The sequence below is a fragment of the Pan paniscus genome, chromosome 21, assembly GCF_029289425.2.
Source record: "Pan paniscus chromosome 21, NHGRI_mPanPan1-v2.0_pri, whole genome shotgun sequence".
Taxonomy (NCBI): Eukaryota; Metazoa; Chordata; class Mammalia; order Primates; family Hominidae; genus Pan; species Pan paniscus.
Genome location: NC_073270.2, coordinates 26,886,728 through 26,912,668, shown reverse-complemented (window position 1 = coordinate 26,912,668; position 25,941 = coordinate 26,886,728). Strand labels below are relative to the sequence as shown.

General features: G+C 48.8%; 1 protein-coding gene across 16 annotated transcripts in view; it reads right to left on the bottom strand.

Moving 5' to 3' along the window:
* Positions 1-224: 224 nt before the first annotated feature.
* LOC103784135 (protein FAM182B-like) overlaps positions 225-25,941 on the bottom strand; it is a 39,546-nt gene continuing 13,829 nt past the window's right edge. For 4 of the 16 annotated variants that reach the window (XR_008622328.2, XR_008622332.2, XR_008622329.1 and 1 more), the window contains 3 exons: positions 13,657-13,900; positions 8,839-8,938; positions 225-1,978 (listed from right to left, as the gene is read on the bottom strand). Coding sequence is in view for 8 of the 16 variants with exons in the window: in XM_063600956.1 (XP_063457026.1) it covers positions 965-1,504 (540 nt within the window). In the remaining 8 variants the exon portion in view is untranslated. Of the gene's footprint in view, positions 1,979-6,209; positions 6,242-8,838; positions 8,939-13,656; positions 13,901-24,739; positions 25,013-25,941 lie in introns of those variants that run through there. The other 12 variants (XR_008622330.2, XM_063600954.1, XM_055104961.1 and 9 more) reach the window with 8 other exon arrangements.

The following is a 25,941-nucleotide window of genomic DNA, read 5'->3' as shown; positions in this document are numbered from 1 at the left end:
ACGTCTCAGGTGCACATCTGGCTCCAGGTAAACATCAGGCCTTAGGTGGATACCCAATCCCCAGGTGGACATCAGAGACCAGGTTGACACAAAAAATTCCCAGTGGGTATCATGTCCCAGTGGACGTCCAGGCTCCAGGTAAACACCCCAGCCCCACTGTAACCGCAACCACCATAACGAGAAATGGTAGGTCTAAGTACCATCATGCTCCTTGCTCACAAAAGGATGCGTAGATATTTTATTCAAAACACAACTCCATTCATCACTCTGAGCAGCGATGTGTAGAAAGGAAAAGAAAAATAAACCAGGCCTCAAGGATTCCATCCAAAATGAGGTAGATATTATAAGGGACAGAAATCCCCAAATGAAATGTTATAGTTGACATAGAATAGTCTTTAAAAGCCATTAACTTTCTCGCACATTTGATTCAAGGCATTATTTCCAGAGACTGAACCTAGAAAGAATTGCTTAAAACTAGGAGTCTTGTTCCAGCCTAGATCCCACACTGTTGAACATCTATACTTAGTACACCACATTATACACAGCACTGACATGACCTGTGTGCATTTAATTTTCTAATCCTTGTTCATCTCTGGCATATATATATATATATATGACCTATGTAACATACATACATACAAGTACACACACACACAAAAAGTATATAAGGGTAGGATAGTATAATTGTGCAGTAACGTTTTTTGTGAAAGTGGTGGAAAGTGGATTGCGTTGGCGACATGCTGTAATGTGCTTCCATTGGCAGAAGTGAGGCTTTCAAAACTAGTCGTTTTCATTTTTCTCTAGCAACTGGGAAGATTAATAATTGAAGATGTGTTGGTATAAAAATAATCATAATAATCACAATGAAGTGGTGTTAATAATTATATCACAAGATATAATAAACTATAGATTTTATAAGATGTCGAAAAAAAGATGCCATAAAATCTTTCAGATGATTGACATGTTAAATGCGGCCTCCTGTGCCGCCCTGGGGCGCCACTCTCGCTGGGTTCTTGGCGGTGCTCACCCTACTCCACCTGCTCAGCCCAGGCTCCTGCACCCCGGAGTCACGCCATGGGAGCGAGGACCTTGCCGCGGCCCTAGACAAGGACAATGAGGAGCGGGTGCACGTGGAGTCCCCGCGGATAGGCTGGACGCAGGGCAGGAGCCTTTGCAGGGGTGCACAGCCTCCTCTGGAAGCCCTGGTCTCTGCCCGGTGCCTGCTGAGCCCTGTGAGCTCCGCGGCGGTGGAGCCAGGCCTGCACTGCCTGCTCTCGGCCCCGCCTGCGGACCCTCTGCCCTTTGTCTTGCCCATGGGGCCCGGGGCCTCAGCTGGCCCGGGGTTCCTGAAGTTAGCTGACGATGGGCTGGCCTCTGGGACTGGGTCGTAGGCCTTGTGCACTGGCCGCCACTTCACCAGCACCAGGCCTACCTGCGATGCTGCTGGAGATGCGGGATGCCCGGGCTCGGGCTCTGCTGGGTCCCCTGGCGCTGCGAACCCCATCACCTTCCATCGCGGCCACCATGCTGCCTGCTGGTCAGCCCTGGTCTGCAGCCTTCCTGGGACCACTCCGGCCCCAAGGAGGCATCACTCACAGCCGCTTGCGACACCGGGGCCGCCTGAATCTCCGCCAGGGCTGCGCCGCGCAAATGGCTCCAGCCAGCCAGCCCTGGCCCATGAGCAGGACTTTCCGCTCCCCCAGAAGATTGCCCTGGGCAGGGATACACGGCTATGGAGGATGTAGCGGATACCTTCTGAAGTTTGTGGACACTCCTCTGCCACACCAAAAGTTTCACCATCAGCTGCGATGCCGACTGAGGCGCAGAGACCCCTTCGGGATGTGGACCAGGCAGTGACTTTGCTGGGCATCCGCAGTGCTGACCACCCCAAGTGCAGATCCCCACTTCGTGTTCCTCCTCTCCACGTTCCACATCCAAAGTTCTCTCACCATTTCTAAGCAGGAGAAATCAAAAGAAACTGAAATCAGAAAGAGAGAGAGAGAGAGAGAGAAAGCCATGAGCAAAAAAAAGAGCAAAACCTTTTGGAAAGCGTAAAACGCCCCAAAGCCAAAAACTAATTCTTACCTCTTTTAAACCTTCTGCACTTCTCCAATGATTAATGATTTATTTTTTTTAACCACTGGCAATTCGCAATTATTAACTTCTCTGGCATTAATAAATAGAAATTGAATCACAGGTGGGAGTATAATTTGTATTATATGAAGGTTTTCATATTTTAAAAAATAATTGTCCAGTTTTTCTCCATGGATTAACAATTAATGGGAAATTTTCAACATTGCTGTGTTAATGTCTCCTGAGATAATTAGATGTGAATAATTTTTATAAACAGAATTTCCTGGGTGGAATTTCTCATCTTCAGGAGCTCCATAAATAACCGTGTCCCAAGAGAACTGTGAATTTGGGGACTGCAGGAACTGAGTCCCAATCGTCCAGCCTGGAAGCTTTTGGGTGATCATTCTTGCAGGTGACTTCACTGCCTTCTGTTGAAGGACCAGTGAGAGCCTGGGGGTTTCAACCTACAAGAGCCTTACCATTTTAGGGTTAGCATTCACAATGAGGAAAAGGCATACTTTTTTGATATTCTCCGTATGTAATAAAAATAGTTACCAAAACAAAGCAAAGTGTGAGTGGTGACTATTGAGAGGACCCTTTCTATCTTTGCTGGATTCCCAGAGATTTCTGAGTTTCTTTTGGAGTCAATAGTATTTCCATGTTAATTCTGAGCTCTTAAAGCCCGCAATATGAGTTGCAGCCAGTGACTAGAGTTGCAGCCAGTGACTAGAGTTGCAGCCAGTGACTAGTGTTGCAGCTTGTTAAACTGATCACTGGTGATCAGCCTTTTCGTTCTGCTCACTTCTTAAAAGGTCAGCTTGGTCAGGGATTAGTGCTACCCTGCCAGAAATAAGCAGTTAGGAATCAAGTAAAGGAGTCAGCTAAAAGCGTAATTACTAAGTAGTGAGGTCACAGCTAGATGGTTGTTGATCTCATTTTCTCTCTGCTGCTGATTTCAAGGCTTTATACCGTGTTTTGATGTTACATAGAATGTATAGTATGAAGTACAAACAGTCTGTTAGCTTCTTGGAGCTATACTCCATTACTGGAGCAGGGGACAACAATTTGAAGGATATTACTACTTAGTTTAATCTGCCTTTGGCTAGAATAAACTTCAAGTTCCAAGGGCTGGGTTCAGTTGTTGTGCAAATTTAGATTGTTGCGGTAAAATTTCCAAAAAAAAGGATAGGACTCTTTAGATGAAATAAGAATTTAACCGTATTTGAACCCTGTTAAAGGCCAGACAAGTTTAGGCAAAATCCCATGACTGAATACTCTGATGAGTCCCTTTAAATTCCGACATATAATGTATGTTGGTAAATATGATACGTGCACTGGAAAAGGATGTGTATTCAGTAGTTGTTGAGTGTCACGTTCTGTATATGTCAGTTTATGTCAAGTTTGTTCATTGTGTTCATCCAATCTCCCTTTCTCTTATGGATTTTTTTCTCTTGGTTCCATCGGTAATTGAAAGGTATGTTAAAATCTATATTGTAGATTAGTCCATTTTTCTTTTAGTTATATCAGTTTCTGTATTAAATAACTTGAAGGGATATTTTATATTTATACATATTTAAAATTGGCATACTTTTCTAGTGACTGACATCGTAAAATCTTTATCTTAGCAATATTTCTTGGCTTAAGTCTAAACTGTCAATAATAACATAGCAACATAAGCTTTGTGCTGATTAGTGTTTGCAGGCATGTTTTCCATTGTTTTACTTCCAAATGTCTGGATTCTTGTATTCAGATAAATTAATTAAAACATAAAAATAAATACAAAGCATTAAAAAGTAAATATTCTAAAAATCCAGCCAGAGATGTTTCACTTTTAACTGAAGTGTTTAGGACCACGGCTCTCACACTGTGTGCTAAGGTGCCCTGAGATGCTGTGTTTAACTGACAGGGGCACCAGTGGATAGCATGTGAGTCTGCGTATGTGTGTGTCTGTATTTGAGACGGGGATCTCACTCTGTCCCCCAGGCTGGAGTGGAGTGGTGAGGTCTAGGCTCACTGCGGCCTCTGCCTCCCTGAGTAGCTGGGACAACAGGCATGCACCACTATGCCTGGCTAAGTTTTCTAATTGTAGTAGAGATGGGGTTTTGCCAGGTTGCCCAGGCTGTATATTTTTGAGAGAAACAAAGCAACATTTGCTGGAGACCTTAAGAACTACTAGCCTGAGGCAGTTCAGAGTTTCAAAAGTAGTTAGTTAGAAGTGCATTTCTTTACCTTTAAGGTGGGTGTTGTTAATTACCGCGATAAAAGCAAGTATTGTGCTAAAGTCAGTGTGGAATAGGAATAAGGTCCAGTGGTTGAGATCCAGTCCAATTTTAAGATTTGAAAAGTTGTGCTGTGTGCCCAACAGGCACACACATCCCATTAGTAAGTAAATTGTGCTTTTTTAAGAAAGAAACAAAATTACTGTTTCTACTTCCATTGCGTGTTATTTTTTATGTATACTTGCAAATCCATCACCAAAATAAAAATAATGAACATATCCAGCACTCATAAAAGTTTCCCCTTGCCCTTTTATAATCCCAAACTTTTTGTATCTTCCTACCTTACCACTCTCCCTGGCAATCACCAATCTGTCACTATAAAATAGTTTGCCTTGTCTAGACATTTATACAAATGAAGTGTACTATAGACCCATTTTAGGAGGGGTCTGGCATCTTTCACACAGCATAATTATTTTGAGATTCAGCTATATGGCAGGCATAAATAGGCCATTAATTTTATGACTGAGTAGTATCCTATTGTGCAGATCGGTCACAACTTATATATCCATTTGCCTGTTGATGGGTTTTTGCATTGCTTCTGGTTTTGGACTTATGCAAATACATTTGCAATGAACATTCATGTATATAAGTTCTTCTAACTTTGAGTAAATATTAGGAGTGTAATAATTAATAGGTTTAGGTTTAGTTTTAAGAGACTGTCAAAATGTTTGCCAAAATGGTTGTACCATTTTATATTTTTATCAGCAGTATATAAGAATTCCACACTCTTGCCAACATTTTGTATGGGCCTTCTTTTAAAATTTTAGACATTTTCATGTTTGTACAATAGTATTTTATTGTGGTTCCATAATGCCTAATAATATTTAGTATCTATGTACTTATATGCCATCTGTATATACTTGGTAAAGTGTATGTTCACGTTTATTTTGCTTCTTTCTTTTTTGTTTCTTTCTTTGCTTATTTTCTCATTATTAAATTTTAATAGTTTCTTTATATACTCTGGATTCAAATCCCTTATTAGATATGAGACTTGCCAGTATTTTCCCCTTGAGTTTTCTTTTTTGTTCTCATAACACTATCTTTCAAATAGCAGATGCTTTTAATTTTGATGGGGTCCAATTTATTAATTGTTCTTGTGCATTTGGTTTTTGGGGCTTCATCTAAGACATTTTTGATTAACTGAATATTACAAAGATTTTTTTCCTGTATTTTCATCTAAAAGTTCATAGCTTTTAATACTTTATTTTATATTTAAGTCAATGGTCCCATAAGCGACAGAGCTTTAACCCAAGTCGCTTATATAAAACCCAGGGGCTTATATAAAATCATCAAGAAATGTTCTCCTTCTTTCTCTTGACACTTTTCCTTTTGTTTTAGCCTCATTTTTTCCTTCTGAAGATGACTCTCTTCTCTCTCTGTAGCAAGAGATAGTGCTACAAATAACACACTTACTTTGTCCTCGCAGACCACAGTGGTAGAAAAAGCAAGAGTCCTTCCTCATGATTCCAAAAAAAAGTACTGAAACAGTTGCTATGATCCAAGGGTGGAGTCTTACACGGTTTCACTGTGTTAGCTAGGATGGTCTTGATCTCCTGACCTTGTGATCCACCCACCTTGGCCTCCCAAGGTACTGCGATTACAGGCATGAGCTACCATGCCCGGCCACAAGACATAGATTTTCTATATGCACATCAAGGGAGGTGGTGTTCTAGGTTGCTACAGGACAGAGCTATCCTGTATTCCAGTTGGTTTTTTTTATGATCACCTGTAGGGCTGGGGCTGGTAGGTTGGGTCAGGCTTAGTTGGTTCTCATTGAAATGGTCCTCAAAGAAAAGGGGGGCTCTCAAGAGGAGAGTTGCTGAACACCCCACCCAAAAATAGCCACTGTGTACATACCTACAATTCCTTGACATTTTATAAGCAACTGGTTGGGTGGAAAATGACTAGAAATTCAGTTGTCATTAACTTTCCTTTATAATGTCAGTAGAATGAGCCATACATTTCACATGTTGTGGGTTATGTCCATGATAGTCATTTCTGTATATTAAGTATCAATTTGGAGTATCATCTGAAGAAATATAATATTTTTTGACATTATCCTTAAATTAATATCTTTAGGATAAAGAATTATAGGATAAAAGAAAAGTCTAGGATAGAAATAAAAGAATAGAGAAAATAGGAGCATGGATATACTGCAGAAAATGGCCAAACAGGAAAAGTACTTGTGAGAGGTATTGAAGTACATAATTGATATCACATAGACCTCCAGGAAATTACAACTACTGGCATAAGAACAAACTATCTGAATAGTCTTTGCTAATACTGAGTCTTTTCTGCTTGCAAAAGAAGTAAGAATGGTAAGGAATTGGGACATTGCTCAGATAGGCCTCAATGCATTTATTCATTTACCTGTTGATGGGGTTTGGGGGTATTAATGAAAGATGTTAATAAATAATAATGGGCATGTGAGATAATCATAATTGATTTGTCCATTTGGTCTGAAGAAAATGTTGCCTACCTTCTTTTTTGTCGAGGGATTCATTTTTAATGTCATGTTGGATTCTATGGCTTACTAAATGTGTAATTGCCTATTTATGGATTCTGAAGAATTTTATAAAATGTATTTGCCAAAAATTTTGAAAGCTTAGAACTTCTCCAAGGAAGAAGTTCTTTAGTGCTTTAGTGCTGTCCTGACAAATATAGTAGCCATAGCCATGTGAATATTGAACACTTGAAATGTGGCTAGGCTGGACTGAGATGTGCTGTCAGGGTAAAACATACACCAGATTTTGAAGACTTAGCAGGAAATAAAATTAAACATATCTAATTAATAACTTTTATATTGGTTAGACATTGAAATAATATTTTGTATGTATTTTACATATAAATATGCATTCATGTGTATGTGTAATTAATATCTTCATATGAAATACTTCTCAATTACAATTGGAAGAATGATGACTTTGTGGTGGAGAAATCTGGCACAAACTTGATCATGTGCCTCCTGCTGGGATGTCCTAGGAAGACCACAGCATTATTTCTGTGGTTTTCTTGTGAAAGATACGTGACCTAAGTCTGGATGTGGAAACAGATCAGATGGAAAAAGGTGAACACATCCTTCATAAATGCTTATGCTCTTAAAACTCTTAAGGTTATGAAAAATAGGGAAAAACAGAGGAACTCTTTGAAGTTGAAAGAGCTTAAGAGACGACAATTAATGCAATGGGAAATCCTGGATTGGATCCTGGATTACAAAGTTCAAAAAAAAATGTATTTAGGGCACAACTGAGAAAATTTGGATGAGATTATAGCATCTGTTGATTGGACAGTAGTGTTGGGTGAATGCTGATATCCTGATGTGGATGATTATATTCTGGTTATGAGAACTTTTCCCACATTCCTCATCATTTGCCCAGTGGGTTCATGGACAATGTGGCGATGGTAGCAGGAGAAGATGCTACATGTTTCCAATAACATGAACTTCCCTGCAGCAGTGCTGCCTACTGCCCAGCTGAGTGCCCTGACTGCCGACAATGAGCAATGCTGAGACCCTGGAAAGAGGAACTGTCTTGCCTAGACCAGACAGAATTCTGGTAATGTGGTAATATTTTTCCCTTCCTTCATGGAAGTGGTAAAGAATTGCCCTCACTGGAATAGATGCATATCAGAATATGGACTCCACTTCATATGCTTCTCATAGCATCAAATTATTTACATTTGCTGAGTTCTAATTCTCTGCTATCATACAATTACTACTGATGATGGAGCTTATTTTACAAGAAAAGAAGTGATGCGATGGGCTTCAGCCCATATTTATTGGTCTTGTGACAACCCACATCACCCAGAGGAATATGACCTCACAAGAATCAGTTACTTCACCAACTGTGAGACCCTGAGGGGCTGGGTTTCTATCCTACAAGATGTGTTAGAAGCCCTGACCCAAGAGCCGCCTACCCAGAATGCATGGTTTCATGTAGCAAGGATCCTTGTGATGGTGGTGATAATGATGGTGAGGATGGTGATGGTGAAGGTGGAGGTGGTGATAATGAAGTGATAGTTATGTTGAGGATGATGAAGGTGATGATGATGGTGAGAATGGTAAAGGTGAACAAGGTGATGGTGAGAATGGTGATGGTGGTGATTGTGATGGTGATGATAAGGATGGTGATGGCGAAGGTGGTGATGATAATAGTGGTAGTTATGGTAAGGATAATGGTGATGATGATGAGGATGATGATGGTGAGAATGGTGATAGTGACGATGATAGCGATGGTAATGATAATGATGGTGAGAATGGCGAGGGTAAGAATGGTGATGGCGATGATGATAGTGTTGGTGATTGTAAGATGGTGATGGCAATCATGGTGATGATGATAATGGTGCTGACTGGGCTATGAGGTAATGGAGGCAGAAAAGTGGCAGTTTCCAGGAAGTATAGAGCCAGCTGGGAAATGCAAGGTAACCTTAGTAGGGGTGGAAGATGTAGGGCCCCTGCCTCATTTCTAGACATCTGGGGAAAGATCACCCCTCACAGTAGTTCCAGGAACCCCTCCATCCAGCATTTCCTTCTCTCAATCAGCATGGAGCTTTTGGGGTGCAGAGAAGTGTCTTCTATTCACTGCACTCTGTGGGAAGGGAAAAGGGGGAGTGCTATTTATGAACTCAGTATAATACAGTAGGGTCTCATCTAATAAATTTTGGGAGAATTTTCAGCTGAAGAGAGGAAGCCTCAGAGAAGTCAGGTAACTTTATCTTCAATAGCATCCAGTTGTGATTTATTGAGCAGTTACTATGTACCAGGCAACATGCTGGGTGGTTCCTTATATGTTATCTCATGAAATCCTACAGCAACACAAGGAGACAGGCATAACTACCCCATTATAAAAATTGTGGTAAAATAAACTAAAATTTACTGTCTAACTATGTTTAAATGTACATTTCAGTGGCATTAAATACATTCGCAATGTTGTCCAACCGATTTCCAGAATGCTTCTCATCTTGTAAAACTACAATTCTGTAACTCATTTAAAAACAACTCCCCAATCACCACCCTCCCCAGGACCTGGTAGCCACCATTCTCCAGTCTGTCTCTATGGATTTGACTACTCTAGATGCCTTGGAAAAGTGGAATAATACAGCATTTGTCTTTTTGGTCTGGCTTATTTTGCTCAGCCTAATGTCCTCAAGGTTCGTTCTTGACACTGCAGGTGTCAGAATCTCCTTCCTTTTCAAGGCTGAACACTATTCCACTCTATGCATAGACAGCATTTTGTTGATGCGTCCATCCATCCATGGACACTTGGGTTGCTTCCACCTTTTGGTTATTGTGGATGCTGCTGCTCTGAACATGGTTGTGCAAGTATCTCTTCCAGGCTAGCCCCATTACATAGAAGAGCATAGAGAGATTCTGGGAGGAGGGATGACCTGTCCGGGGCCTTTGTTGAGGTCCTGGTGGAGGATCTCCCAGACCTCAAAGGCAGAGCTCCTCTCCTCACCCCACTGTCTTTCTTAGGACCTGCCTCCTGCTCCACCACACAGTGCCCATTCCCTGGTACTAGACTTGCCAAGGCCTCTTGATCCCTGAAAGTTCAGGGACAGGAACTGGTGGGCACAACTACAGTCACTCACTTCTCTGTCCCCTACTGCAGATTCTGTGCCAAACAATACATGATAATGACCTGCTTTCCACTCTTTCACCAGATGTGGATGAGGCACCTACTGCATGCCAGGCATGGGTGGGCAATGGACAGAGACCCCTGGGAAATAAGTAGATGTGAGCTCCTCAAGGCCTGGGGCATCCCTTTCACTTGCTGCTACCCTGTGAGGGATGGAGGGGCACCCTGAAGCATTGGAGAAGTGCATGAGTGACCTAGCTCAGATGATGATATCATAGTAACCCTGTTTATTATTTATCACCTACCATGTGCCAGGCCTTGTGCGAAGTACTTTCCACACATTACCTGCCATAAAGCTCAGAGACAACTGTAGGAATGAACCTGTTATAACTCCCACTTTACAGGGGAGGAAACTGATGCCCAGAGAGGTGAACTAGTCTTCCCCAGGCCTTGCAGCTAGTCTCTGGGATGTGGATCCAGGCGGTCTGACTCAAGAGATCCCCTCATCCTCTTGGTTTTTGCTCCTGCAGCCCTCTGGCCTGTCCCCAGGACCCTGTAACCTTGGCCACCCCCAAGATGACCTGGACATGGGCTTCAGCAAAGGCAGCAACCCCAGCATATCTCCATTTGATAGGGAGGAACCTCAGGCCCACCACAGGAGCCCTGGGCTGCAGGTGGTGTAGGTGCTGGCTGAACCACAGTGCACCCATGTTGGAGGATGCAGCCTAGGAGGGGCAGCAGCAGGAGGTCTCCCTGCCCAACAACTGGTAGTGGTACCTGAGAACAAAGGAGGAGAAGGAGGCTTTGGACACAGGTGTGGAGAAGCCCAAGGAGGAAGAAGACTTGGACTATGGGCTGCTGGATGGCCTCAAGGACCCCCTCCCCGAAAAGGAATTTTGAGACTTATACCCAGGGCTGAGATGAAAGTGCTCCCTATTTTCTATCCTGGAACTCCTGCAAACCTCGGTGTGACATCACAGGGCCTCATTTCCCTATTTGTAAAATGGGATTTTATGGGGGTTCCAATGAGAGACTGGACCGAGAGCATTTTGAGAATTGTAAAAAATGTTCATTGAGGGAATAATTATTATCAATGGGCCATTGCTCTTCCAATAGTTAGTATTCTTTAGCAAATATTTGAAGGTAAAATATGATTTATTGAGGAGGTTTTTTAGCAGCTGAGGCCCTCAAGAGTCTTTTCTGTCTCCGTTCAAAGCTGGCCTCTGACAGGGACCTTCTTGGTGCTGCCCCTGGGCCCCTCATTCTTTGTGCAGGCTTCTCAGGGTTCTTATTTCTATTGCATCTTGTGGTTCCCTGGTGGATGGCATGCTCCATCTTCACTCAGAGCTAACTGCATCTCCTCCAGGCCCATGTCCCTTGTGCAGCACCCATTGCTCCCTCACCAGGATTCAAAACCTCCTGTGACTGACCTCTGCTGACCTCCCCACTTTATCTCCCCTCATTCTTTCTGCTCCTCCAGTTCCATGCCTGCGCCCCTCAATCCTGTGGCTCACACTTGCACCCAAGCTCTTCTCCATCAGGATTTGCTTGGCTCCCTTTTCTGCTAGGCAAATCTGTGTTCATCCTTCCAAGCCTTGCACAGATGTCCTCCTCTGAAAGCTCTCCCTGAGGTCATAGAGTCCTGGAACAAGGTAGTCATTGCTCCTCTGCTGCCTCTGCGTTTTGTGCCTTTATCACTTTGGTGTGACTGCCCGCCTCCTGCTGAAGGGAGGCATTTTGGCTTTACTCACCTCAGTATCTCCTGGGTCCAGCTGGGTGTCTGGCCTGGCCCAGAATCAGTGCTCATCAAGGGTGTATAGAACTCACAAGGACCCAGGAATGTTTTGTAAATAATACCACCCTCCCACACTTCTCCAATGCTTACTTTCTAAGCTCCTTTACTCTTTGACATTCAAATTTCTAAATGGCCTGTATGTATTTACAAAGCCTGGGAAAACACCTTCACAGGACAAACACACCCCACAGGCACAATGTATTTGCATTGACTAGGATTATGGATGAAATCCAGCCTTCTGGCAAATGAATCATTTGGCATTGGCTGAGTATCTGCTCTGTGCCAGATACTAAGCTGTGATCTCTAGAAAGAGACATGAACTACGGACACAGTCCTTGACCCCGAAGAGCTCAGAATCCAGTGAGCTTGATTTCTTGTAAGTTAGAGACAGAGTTCAGAGCAGAAGCTGAGGCAGGAGAAGAGAAGTAAGATGGACACACCAGAGGCAGTGACAGCCACACAGCTGTCTGGGGACACTGAGTGCAACAACGAATAGCTTAGGCTGCCTTGGCAGCCCACGAAGGTATCACAGTTTCCTATTGCAGCATCTCAGTGATGCTTTTGTTATGCTGATCTCTGTAAAGCCCCTCTGTGCCCCAGCCCAGGATGGTGACTGCCATGCTGTGGAGAAAAGGGCAGTGACCAGGACCACAGGCTCAGAGCTTGCACCCTGGACCACCTGGGAATGGGAGCCCTTCACATGTTGTCTACCTCTGTGTTCAGGTTGGGGGTCCTGGCCAAGGAAGGGAGATGACCCCCATGCTGGGTCAAAAGGACACACTCCCGGGAACAGACTATCTCTTCTTTCTGGGTAATTTCTGCCTCTGCAGTGAATGGTGAAACCAGACACATCCTCTCTGTTGATATGACACAAAGACAGGCGTTCCTGCTCATGGGCTGAATCTTCAGATGAGGGGAGGTGTAGCACACTCCTGTGCTCTGCTGACTAAGGCAGGGACACATGTCACCCCATCGGAATGAGTGTCAGACCAATGGTTAAAATAAAATCATTTTCAATATTCAAAGGAATCACCTTCATTCATCTACAAATACTTTTCCTTTTCTTTCTTTTTTTTTTTTTTTTTTTTTTTTTTGAGAAGGAGTTTTGCTCTGTCGCCTAGGCTGGAGTGCAGTGGCATGATCTTGGCTCACCGCAACTTCCGCCTCCTGGGTTCAAGTGATTCTCCTGCCTCAGCCTCCAGAGTAGCTGGGATTACAGGCGGCCACCACCACATCTGGCTAATTCTTGTATTTTTCATAGAGACAAGGTTTCACTATATTAGCCAGGCTGGTCTTGAGTTCCTGAACTTTTGATCTGCCTGCCTTGGCCTCCTAAATTGCTGGGATTACAGGTGTGAGCCACCGCGTCTGGCCCAAGTTTTTTTCTATAAAGCCACATATTGCACTCATGGTAGGGTAAATGATGCATCATGCCTGCTGGCCACATGGTCCCTATCAGGACAGCGAGTGCCCACCACCATAGCACAGTTCTGTGCAGTGCCTGTGTGGTGCTGAATCTCAGGAGCAGCCCCGATCCTGTGAACCACAACTACAGGGACCTTAGACATAAGCAAATACTTCTGGTGGCCAGGCCTGCCAGCAAGCAGATGCTAACCCTGTCCTGGGGGCCTGCAGGGATGTCGGGCCAGTGCAGAGGTGGTGAGACCCATGTCTGGTCTCCCCAACTCCCACCCATGCTATGCAATGGGGGCGACCACGCACCTGATCTGCCTGGGAGGGTCCTAGTGTGCCCACTGCCTTGCTGAGTTATGAGGGATGCTGCCTCTCACATCTCACCGGTATCGCATTTGAAGGACAAATTATGTCTTCCCTTCCCCACCCTGTGGACCTCCGTTTCCTCATGTGCAAGTGGGGGATGATATGGTTACATGGTTATGCAGTGGGGGTATCGATGGGATCCATCTGTCAATACCCTGCATCCAGTGACCACCTGGAGCACACCTGCAGTTCGCAAGTTAGGCTTCCTGCTGCAGTGAGGGGAGCAAGCACTGCCTGGAGCCAGGGAGCTTCTCTGAAGGAGGTGTTGGAAAGGACTTGTTCCAGAATTTGGGCTTGTATTGGGAGCTTGGGGGAGGGTTGAAAGAAGCCTTTGCTCCAGATTGTATGCTGTCAGAGGCAGGGTGGATTCTATCACCTGGCATCTTCCCCAATCTTACCTAGAAGGAAGGAAGACAAGACCAAAGCTAACGCTGCAATTGACAGAGGTAGTGGTCATGACATAGACACAGGGGAGGGGGTGTGAGGTCATTTTTGTCCATGTTTTGCATGAGCTGAGCCATGATAGCTACCAAGTGACCTTGCTTTGTCTTTACCCATCATGGTCACAGAGCGACCTTGTCTGATGCTGACAACCTGTGCAGTTCAACAGGAGAACACCAACATCTTGCCAGCAGTGGCTGCCGTCCTCCTGAGGCCTCACTGCTCCTCCTCTGGGGCCTACTGCTGACCATGGGAGGTGTGGAGTGGGAAGGGAATATGCCGTGGGTTTTGTTTTTTTTTTTTTTGCAGAACAAGGACAGGGGACTCTGATGCCTTCAGCTCTGGCCATCCTGAGTGCTGTGATCTGCTTCCCCTGCTTCCTACACCACCCGCAATCCCACCACGCTGCTGCAGTCACTGCCAACTCATAGTGCCTTCTAAGGGCCCCAGTGTCTCTGGGACACCCCTCTCCCCTGGGAGGGAAGCAAGGTGCTCATGAATGTCCCAGGTGGAGGTGCTGAGAAAGTGTGGAGATGCCTTCTTGAGTGTCAAAGTCTGGGATTCCAGCTTTCAGCCTCAGGATCCAGGTGTGTGTGCTGAAGTGGAATTTTCTTCTCTCGTTCACTCTCCTGTCTGGTCAGAGGAACTTGGGGAGTTTCCTCTCTAGGGGAGGGAAAGGCCCTGGAGAGGTGGCCTTGCCCTGAACTGGGAAGGGGTGGGCATGGGAAAGCAGGGGCCTGGGCTCTGCCTACTGCTTCCTGAGAGCTTGGGCATAGCACTGCCCTCCCTCAGCTCCTGTCTCCTTTCTCTGTATGATTAGGTGGAGGTGGATGGGATTCTGCTTCTACTCCCAGTCCTTGGGCACCATGACAGGTACTCACACACTTATGACCCCATCTGGTCTTTGGAATAGCACTGGGGGATGGATCTGTCAATCTCATGTTGCAAATGTTTGTTCTAAATCCCACACTCTGAAGTCAGAAAGACCTGGGTTAGCCCTCAGCCACTGACGGTTGCTTGCTATGTGACCTTGGACAAGTCACTGCCCTTCTCTGAGCCTCAACACCCACTTTTACACAGGGGGAGAATAATACCTCCCTCTTGGGCTGCTGTGAAGCAGAGCTAATGCGTACATTGCCTCAGGCACATTGCAGGTGCTCAAAGTGTTGGTCGTTCCTTCCCTTTTTAGGTCTCCATTTCCTCATCTACACAGTAGGGAGAAACTCTGTCCTGATTATAAATAAGACAATAGGTGAATGCACTCAGCAAGCCTGGGGGCAAGGATGCGTAGAGAAGCTTCTTGCAAAGGTGAAGAATGTGTGCTCTGAGCCCCGTGCTGAGAGGCAGGTGAGAGGACAGCAAGCCCAGCGACTGAGGCCTACAAAATGCCCCCTGCAGAGAGGGAGGAGGAGCAGTGTTCTAAGGCGGGTGGGAGGCAGCATCCCCAGTGCTTGCAGGAGGAGCAGGACTGTTGTGCTTGCTCAGGTGGGTGGTAGGTTAGGTTCTTAGGTATCTGCTGGTATCAGATGCTGCACAAGCATCATCTCCGTGAACTTAATCTTTCCATCATCCCTGAGAGGTGGGCATTACAGGGGCATAGTGGGATTGAAACACAGGTCCCCTGAGCCTGTGCCTTTTCTACAAGGCAATTTAGTTCACATGTAATAATAGGACCCAAAAATACACCTGCTATGCTGTGCTCACCTGATTTCATAACATCCTTGTGACCTGCCAGGTTGGTGAACTGTCATCATTTTATGGATGAGAAAACTAAGGCTCAGAGAGGGTGAATAATTTGCTCATCCTTCCAAAGAACTAAAGGGAAGAGAGGTGCTATAGCTGTGGGGCCTTCTGTTCCTGGTAGGAAGTGTGCAGTACCCGAGGACATTCTGACCCCAGTGCAGGCAGGAGAAAAGGCACATCAACAAATCCAGCAGCAAGCTTCCACTGAGGGCCTCCCTGGCCTTTCCTTGCACTAGTGCTGAGGGAGAAACAGCCTTGTTCCTTCACCTAACATGGCTTCTTGCTGCCCCCAGGATAAAGGTCAGAGTCCTCAGGTCTGTGTTTGAGACTCTTCATGGTTTGGTCCCACCTGCGTTTCCAGTGAAATCCTCTACCAGGGTCCCCAGTGCAGCAGCCCTGGCCACCTGTCCCATCCTACCATCCTGACTTGGCTCAAGCTGCTCCCTCTGTCCCATGGTCTTCACACATAGAACAAGGAGAAGCTTGATATAGGCTAACCTGAATTTTCCATTTGAGAGCATTTTCAGCTTCTGGAAACAGACATTTCACCCAAAATTCCAGATTCCCTGCTTCTCTGAAAATACATACATACATACATACATATATAAATCTGCTCTTACTCTGCACTATTCTGTTTTCTGAGACAGAGTTCCACTCTTGTTGCCCAGGCTGGAGTGCAGTGGTGTGATCTCCACTCCCCACAACCTCCGCCACCCAGTTTCAAGTAAGTCTCCTGCCTCAGACTCCTGAGTAGCTGGGATTTACAGGCATGCACCACCATAGCCGGCTAATTTTCATGTACTTTTTTTAGTAGAGATGGAGTTTCATGATGTTGGTCAGGCTGGTCTCCAACTCTTGACCTCAGGTGATCTACCAGCCTCGGCCTCCCAAAGTGCTGGGATTCCAGGTGTCAGCCACCTCACTTGTCCAGTCTGCACTATTCCTTAGTGTCAGACAATTTGAGCCGAACAATGTCTTTCTCATTTGGACGTGACCTTCAGGGTCTAATTTTTGTATTTTTAGTATAGATCAGGTTTTTTTTCTTTTTTTTGACAGAGTTTCACTCTTGTCCCCCAGGCCAGATGGTGCAGTGGCATGATCTCAGCTCAATGTAACCTCCGCCTCCTGGGTTCAAGTGATTCTTCTGCCTCAACCTCCCGAGTAGCTGGGATTACAGTCGCCTGACACCACACCCAGCTAATTTTTTGTATTTTTAGTAGAAACAGGGTTTCACCATGTTGGGCAGACCGGTCTCGAACTCCTGACCTTAGGTGATCCACCCTCCTCAGCCTCCCAAAGTGTGGAATTACAGGCTTGAGCCAGAGCCTGGCCTCACCTGGCTAATTCTTTGTATATTTGAAGAGACAGGGTTTCACTGTGTTGGACAGGATGGTCTTGATCTCCTGACTTTGTGATCCGCTGGCCTCAGCCTCCCAAAGAACTGGGATTAGAGGTGTGAGCCACTGCACCCGGCCTCAATGTAGCTTATTATCAAAGTATTTACACAGAAAAATTAATCAAAGGGCACAAGCATTTCAATACTTGGGTTAAGATGAAATCTGTGGCCGGAAGAGGGCCAGACTCACATGAAATGTTTTGTGCATGAAGGAACCACAACTTAAAATGATTTTCTGTTATTCGTTTTGGTATGTTATTTTGGAAATGTGATTAATCACGTATGTAAAGGACGTTGGGAAGAATTTCCAGATACTCTGATATGCATGACATCTTAATCACACAATATAAAGCAAGGCTATCTTAGGAAATTAGGTATCACTGCCAAGGACCTTTACATGAGATGATAAATTAAAATTACTATTAAATTTGTAACAGTCAGATGGGTTGGCAGGCAAGTTGCGTCATTTTTTTCTCCGTATTTTTTCTTTTTCCTTGATTCAATAAAACAAACTTAAACGCCAGTTATCTGCAGAACCCTCACTAGACTATGTTTAATGATATGTGAAACACAGCCTGCATGCTCACAGATCCTTGCCACGTCCCGTTCCCATCCTCTCAAAACCTGTGTTACCCTGTGGCTAGATTTCTCAAGGAGATGAAAGAGAGAGACGAATGAGATCCATCTTCTTTCAGGTCGCTCTGCACTGCTCCTGCAGGTAGACAATGACCTCTCCGGTGAGGCTATTATCCTTGGCTTGGGGGTGGAGGCCTTAATCCTAGAAAAGAGGCCTCTCAGGGTGGGGAGGTGATTTAAATTCTCATGAGAGAGACGCAGCTCCCCACCTCATCTGGACCTTCACAAACCTAAACTGGAACCGCCGGAAAAATGACTGACAACGGGCCACACAAGCCAGGCAGAGACGCGGGGAGAGGCTGACCACAAGAAAGGCGGACGTAGAAGATACCGTCCTCTGGCGCACAGGGCACATATGTCCCAACACACACACACACACGCACACGCACACAGGGACACAGAGCAAAAGAGTGAGAAAAGGGAGAGAGAGAAACAAGAGAGAGACATACGCACACACACAAACGCACAGACATACAGCAGTGGCACGGTAACACCTACACCCAGGCAGCCCCTGAATTTTCAGGGTTCTGCTCTCCACGACTACAACCCACTGGTGAGAGAGCAGCCCACGGGCACACAAGCAAACCTCTCCTTTTTTGAAGAGACTCACTGGCACACCGTCCACGCAGGCCTGAACCTGGGATCCCGCGCTGCTTGCCCGGCCCTCTGCCTGCAGTTTCTTCCTCCTGGACGACCCTCCGTGAATCCCGGCCTCCAGAGACTATCCTGTTGATGCCCTGGGCAGGACTGGTCTTAGCCCCGACTCTGACTAATCCCTCTAGTACCAGGTACTCGGGAGGCGTAGGCAAGAGAATCACTTGAACTTGGGCGGCAGAGTTTGCAGTCAGCTGAGATCCCGCCACTGCACTCGACTGAGTGACAGAGTGAGATTCCGACTATAAAAAAAAAAAAAAAAGATAGAAAAGAAAAATGACCACGGAGCGGCGGCTGCGGGGACTGGGGTGGCGGCGGGTGAAGTGAAGATTGGGAAAAGGGCTTCGTCGACCCTCCCCGAATCCGGGCCTGAGGCTGGGATCTCGCGCTGCCGCCCCGGCGATCCGCCTGAGGTTTCTACCTTCTGAGGTTTCTTCCTTCTGAGGTTTCTTTCTGGTGGTCAACCCTCCGAGAATCCCAGGTTCCGGAGACCATCCTGTTAATGCCCTGGCCAGGACTGCTCTCAGACCCGACTCTGATTCACTATCACACGGGGCTCCTACTTCGCAAAGTCTCAGGGACCCATTCACGGGCAACAGTGGCAATCACTACGACCAAAGCGGAGGCTCAGGCCTTGCGCATGCGCACTGGCGAGACCGACTCCCCGCTTGCTCCGCAGAGTCCGGCGGCGGATCCTTTAAAAAATGGCGGTGACGCGCGGCTGAGGGGACTGGGGCAGCGGTGGCGGCGGCAGCGCAGTCCGGGGCGGCGGGTGGAAAGAGGACTACGATAGGGTCCTGCGGGAGACCCAAGGGTTGTACCCATAGAGTACAACCTGTCATCAGGACCTTCTTGATCGGTCTTCTGCTTCGGTTACCGGTGGAGGAGGAGCTTCAGGGTGCGTCTGGGCTCTCTGGACTCCTCTTCGACCTGACTATGGATCCCACGGGGTGATCAGGAATGGGGTTACAATGCAGTGAGGCGGGAAGGGTCTCGCTGGGGCACAGAAAGATCCTAAGGGCTGCAAAGCGAACTGTCAGCTGAAAATGCACTGACCCATGAGCCCACTGCCTCCCTCCTTCCTAGGTGGAGCAGTGGCCTGACTTCATCTCCAAGGTTCGGGGCTCTGGCATCCCGACACTGCTTTCCGCAGCATGTGCAAGGAGAGACAGAGGTGAGTCCAAGATGGAGCCAATGTGACCACACGTGGCACTAATGTTCCCCAAGAGCAGATGGAGTCAGGGTGGGTCTTTGAGGCCATATGGGGTGATGCTGAGACAGATAGTGACGTCCAGATGTGCGCAGGTGGGTCACTGGGACCTCCCACACAAAGCCAAGGAAAAGCCAAGCACACTAGAAAACCTGTGAGACAGGGCCTGTGCCTGAGTCCAAGCCACATTCAGGGATGGCTGCCAGAGGTGCCAAGAGGTTTTGAGAAACGACACCACACCGACATCCCGCCACCGGTAGGTACCCCTGACGCCACCTCCCCTGCACCCAGCAAAACCCAGTCCCTTTGGCTCCCTGACATCCATGGCAGCCAAAAGATTCAGTGCTTAGAGGCACTTTCCCCAGGAGCAGAGGAACGGGATGGCCCTCAGGAATGAGAGAGGAAGGGCAGGTGGGATGCAACACTAACTTTTCTAGAAGGCAAAGGTCAGCCACAGTGGGGTTGCCTCCCGCTCTTCCTGGATGGACCACAAAGCCATCACTTGGGACATGCAGACAAAGGGAGCTTCCCTGTCCAAGACAGGTATGGAAGCCCAGAACTCCAGGATCATGACACCCTATCATCCAGAAATAGGTTTGGAGAGGGAAGCAATCATAAAAGGGACCCCAACGAAATTTCTTCCTAATGGACTGGGAAGTGTTCTTTGTTGAAGACATTGAGCCAGACTAAGAAGCCTCTAGGCTTCACAGGAACTGAGCAGACAGAACAAGAGGGAGGACAGAGCAGAGGCCAATGCCACAGCACAATGCCACTATCACGGGCATCCGGGAGAATGTGCCAAATGGGTGACTTGGCCAGGAAGGCCAGCGTTTGAGTGACAGAGATGCTTGCCCCATCTTGTAGCCAGCTTCCTTCTCCGTCCCAGTGTATAGCTGTGGGTAGATTTCTCAATGAGGGCAAAGGGCGAGAGGAGTGAGAACCATCTTCTTGAAGCTCTGTGGGCACACTCCTGCAGGTGGACAATGAGCACCTCTGAGGCCTTTGTCCTTGGCTGGGGTGCAGTCGTCTTGATCCTAGCAAGGAGGCAGCACAGGATGGGAAGGATATTAAAACTCCTGCAAGACAGGCCGGAGGCACGAAGCCCCTTCACCGAAGCACAGCCATGGAGAACTCCTGCTATGCCAAAATTCAGGGACTGGATACGAAGACAACAGTGGAAATCACTGTGACGAGACAATCAGCTAGAGCCACGCGGAGGCACACTGGCTGGGCCGACTAAAGCTCTGGTGCTGGAAGGAAGGCAGCTGCCCCTTTAAACAATGGCTACTGCGCAGTAGCAGATGGGCTCCTGTTGCAGCCTCGGCAGCGACTGGATCCGGGGTAAAGTTTGCAGCGGCCTGGTAGAGGGTGTGGCCGGTGTCCTGTCCCAGGGCGAAACCCCCAGAAGTCCTGTCCTCAGTACGTCCTTGAGCCGACTCCCACCAAGGGAGGGAGAGCTACAGGATGCCTGCTGGGTTCTCGGGACTCCCCTTCAGATCCGATTTTGGCCCCCTCCGAGTGAGATAGGATGGGCTCACCACATCTTTTGAGGCAGGCAGGGCATCGCTGCAGCACAGAATGATCCCATGGGTCTCAAGGCGTGGTGTCAGCTGAAAATTCACTGATCCATCAGCCCTCTGCCTCCCTTCTCCTTTGAAAGAACACTGGCCTGCCCGGCTTCTAAAAGCCATGGGGCTCCGGAAGCCAACCGCAATTTACAGGACACGTGCAAACAGGAACAAGGGCGAATCCCAGGTGGAGACCATGCAATGACGTGTGGCACTGGCCCATCCCACAGCAGATGGCGTGGATGTGTGTAACCAGAGGAATGTGTGGCGACGGCAAAACAAAGGGTGGTGTCTAAGCATGTGCCTGGTGGAAGGGGGGGACAAGTGACATTTCCATCACAGCAATGAAAAATTAAAGAACACCTGGGAACCAGCAGGGGGCTTGTGACTGACCGGATACAAAATTTGAAATTCCTGCCAGAGGAGCAAAGAGGGTTCTGCAAATTTCACCCCAATGCCAAAGCTCCATCGCCCATGTAGCCCTCACACAACGTCCCGTGCACCAAGCCCCAGCCCCAACACCAGCCCCAGCCCCCAGCCCAAGACCCAGCCCAGTCCCCTTGGTTCCCTGACATTCGTTAAGGCCAAAAGATCCAGGGAGACAGTCCACCCAGGAGAAGAGGAGAGGATGTCCCTCAAGAATGAGACAGGAAGTGCAGAGGAAATGCGACACCACCTGTGCTAGAAGACAAGGCCAGTCCCGGTCTCCTAGCGCTCATTCTAGGCAATCCACCCACCCATGAAGGGAAACATGGAGAACAAGCAAGCTTTCCTGTCTGAGACACTTATGGGAGCAAAGAGCTCCATGGTCACGAGATCTGCCCAATCAAGCAGAAAGAGGTTTGGAGAGAGAAACAATCATAACAGGGATCTCCAGGAAATGTCTCCCTGACAGACTGGGAAGTCAAGGACTGGGAAGTCCCTAACAGACAGGGAAGACATGTGGCCAGAGCGAGAGGCATCTAGGACAGGGGAGGCAGAGCAAGAGGGAGGACAGAGCAGAAAGAGCAAGAGGGAGAACAGAGCAGAGGGAGGACAGAGCAAGAGGGAGGAGAGAGCAGAGGCCGGAGCCCAGGCCGGATACAGCACCATGCCACCGCCACAGGCATAAGAGGAGGGGTTCCAAAAGGGTGGCTTGTCCAGCGAGGTCAACATTCCAGTGACAGGGATTGTTGCCATCTCTCATTCCCGGCTTCCTCTTGCAGACTGTATCATGGTGTGGCTTCATCTCTCAGAGAAGAGCCGTGAAAAGATACAAGCATCTTCTCTGATGTGGGTCCGCTGCTCTCCTGCGGGACAAAGAGCTCCTGTGGGGCTCTTGTCCTCGGCTGCAGTGTGATCATTTTGATCTTAGGAGAGAGGCCGCTCAGGATGGGGATGAGATTTCAATTGCTCCGGGACCTATGCATCTCTTCACGTAGGCCAGGACTTCACACACCCAAAGCGGATCCGGGGCGGCGAAAACGATTGACAACCGGCCTCATGACCAAGGCAGAGACGCAGAAAGAGGGTCACCAAAGACAGGCCGCCATGCGAGAAACCGCTTTGTGGCGCAAAGGGCACATTCTGCCAAAGACACACACGCACACAGGCGCACACACACAACCCACTGAGAGAGGGAAAGAAACACACAGAGACTGAGAGACAGAGAGAGAAGAGAGAATGGGAGAAACACACACAGACACACACAGACACACACACACACACAGACACAGACACACAAAAAGTATCATTCAGGAGAGGCATTGAAACGCACACACCCAGGCAAACCCTGAGTCTGCGGGGATCGGCTCTCGACGAGAACGACCCTCGTGTGAGAGAGCACCCCAGGGGCAGGCAGGCCGACCTGTCGTCGAGATCACGGAGGGCGGCACGACTTTTGGGGAGACTCACCACAACCCACACCGTCATGGCAGGCCTGACGCTGGGATGCAGTGCTGCTATCTCCGGACTCCGCCTGGGGTTTCCTCATCCTGGTCGGCCCTTTGAGACTCCTGGCATCTGGAGACGTTCCCGTCGACCCCGTGGAGAGGTCAGGCCAGAGCTTCAGAGCCCCAACACACAAGTACTGCCACGGAGGGCTCCTGCTTTGTCAAGCCTCAGGGAGTGGTTTCTAAGAAAATCGTGGGAACCACTGTGAGGGGAAAAGAAGCTTGGGCCTCGCGCATGCGCATTGTCTGGGCCGACTCGCGCTACCCTCCTCACAGGCAGGCTGCGTCCCCTTTAAATAAGTATGCGCATTGTCGGCCGACTCGCGCTATGCTCCTCACAGGCAGGCTGCGTCCCCTTTAAATAACGCCGCCGCTGCGCCAGGGCAGCGAGGCTCCTGCTGCATCCTCCGCGGTGGCTGGATCCGGGGTCCAGTTTGGGTGGCGTGAGAGAGAGGGCCGCGGGTGTCTTGTCCTGTCCCAGGGCCAAACCCTGAGGAATCCTGTCCTCAGGACCACCTTGAGCTGAATTCCACCGAGGGAGGGGGACATCAGGACGCCTGCTGTGTTCTCAGGACTCTCCTTCAGATCCGATTTTGGCCCCCTCGGAGTGAGATAGGATGGGCTCACCACATCTGGTGAGGCAAGCATCGCCTCGCTGCAGCAGAGAATGATTGCATAGGTCTCAAGACCTAGTGTCAGCTGCAAATTCATTGATCCCTCAGGCCTCTGCCCCCCTCCTCCTTTGAAAGAGCAGGGGCCTGACCTGCTTCTAAAAGACCTGGGGATCCGGAAAGCCAAACGCCCTTTGCAGGACACCTGAAAACAGGAACAAGGGCGAATCTGAGGTGTAGACAATGCGACCAAGCGTTGCACTGGCGTATCCCACAGCAGAAGGTGAGAATGTGTGTCACCGGAGACATACGGGGCGACGGCGAAACAAATGGTGGTATCCAGGCATGTGCCAGCGGAAGGGGGGAAGGAGTGAGCCCTGCATCAATGCCAAGGAAAATCGAAGAACACCTGGGAGCCGGCGGGTGGGGGCGCCTGTGCCTGACCCAAGCCACGTTTTCAAATGCCTACCAGAGGAGCGAAGAGGTTTCTGCAAAATTCTCCCCACCCCCAACACTCCACCGCGCTGGTAGCCCCGAGGCGACTTCGGCTGCACCCAGCCCCAGCCCCAGCCCCAGCCCCAGCCCAGTCCCTCTGGGTCCCTGACATTCGTTTGAGACAGAAGATCAAGGGAGTCTTTCCACCCAGGAGCAGAGGAGAGGATGACCCTCAAGAAGGAGACAGGCCGCCGAGCGAGAAACCGCTTTGTGGCACACAGGGCTCATTGGGCCAAAGACACACACGCACACGGGCACTCACACACAAACCGACAGAGGGGAAAGAAACACACAGAGACTGAGAGACAGAGAGAGAAGGGAGAATGGGAGACACACACACTCACAGACGCACACACAAACACACACACACACACACAGACACACACACAGTGTCCTTGAGCAGAGGCATTGAAACACACACCCCTAGGCAACCCCTGAGGCTTCGGGGTTCTGCTGTTGACGAGATCGACCCTCGGGTGAGGGTGCACCGCAGGGGTACTCAGGCCGACCTGTCCTCGAGATCACGGCGGCACGACTTTTGGCGAGACTCACCCCAAGCAACACCGTCCGGGCAGCCCTGAGGCTGGGATGCCGTGCTGCCTCCCCGCGACTCCGCCTGGGATTTCCTCATTCTGGTCAGCCCTTTGCGACTCCTGCCATCCGGAGACGTTTCCGTCGACCCCGAGGAGAGGTCAGGCCGGAGCCTCAGAGCCCCGACACACAAGCACTGCCACGGAGGGCTCCTGCTTTGCCAAGCCTCGGGGACTGGTTTCTAAGACAACTGTGGGAACCACTGTGACGGGAGAAGGCGCTGGCGCCTCACGCATGCGCACTGGCCCGCCCGACTCGCGCTCCGCTCCTGGCAGTCAGGCTGCGTCCCCTTTAAATAACGCCACCACAGAGCGGCGGCAGCGAGGCTCCTGCTGCAGCCGTGGCGGCGGCTTGATCCCTGCTGCAGTATGTGGCGGCGGCTGGATCCCTGCTCCAGTTTGTGGCGGCGTGGGAGACGGGACAGCGGGTGTCTTGTCCTGTCCCCGGGCCAACCCCCAGGAGTCCTGTCCTCGGGAACTCCTTGAGCTGACTTCCACCGAGGGAGGGAGGGGAGCTTCAGGACGCCTGCTGTGTTCTCAGGACACCCCTTCAGATCCCATTTCGGCCCCCACCGAGGGAGATAGGATGGGCTCGCCACATGTGCTGAGGCAGGCAGGGCCTCGCTGCAGCCAGGAATGATCCCATAGGTCTCCAGGCCAAGTGTCAGCTGCAAATTCACTGAACCTTCAACCCTCTGCCTCCCTCATCCTTTGAAAGAGCAGTGGCCTACCCCTCTTCTAAAAGCCCTGGGGCTCAGGAAAGCCGACCACGCTTTACAGGACTCGTGCAAACAAGAACAGGGGCGAATGCGAGGTGGAGACCATGTGAACACGAACGGCACTGGCGTGTCCCACAGCAGATGGTGTGAACGTGTGTCACCGGAGGCAAACGGGGCGACGGCAAAAGAAACGGTGGTGTCCAGGCATGTGCCGGTGCAAGGGGGGATCGAGAGACCTATCCATCAATGCCAAGGAAAATCGAAGAACACTGGGAACCGGTGGGTGGGGGCGCCTGTGCCTGACCCAAGCCACGTTTTCAAATGCCTACCAGAGGAGCAAAGAGGTTTCTGCAAAATTCTCCCCACCCCCAACCCTCCACCGCGCTGGTATCCCTGAGGCAACTTCGGCTGCACCCAGCCCCAGCCCCAGCCCCAGCCAAGTCCC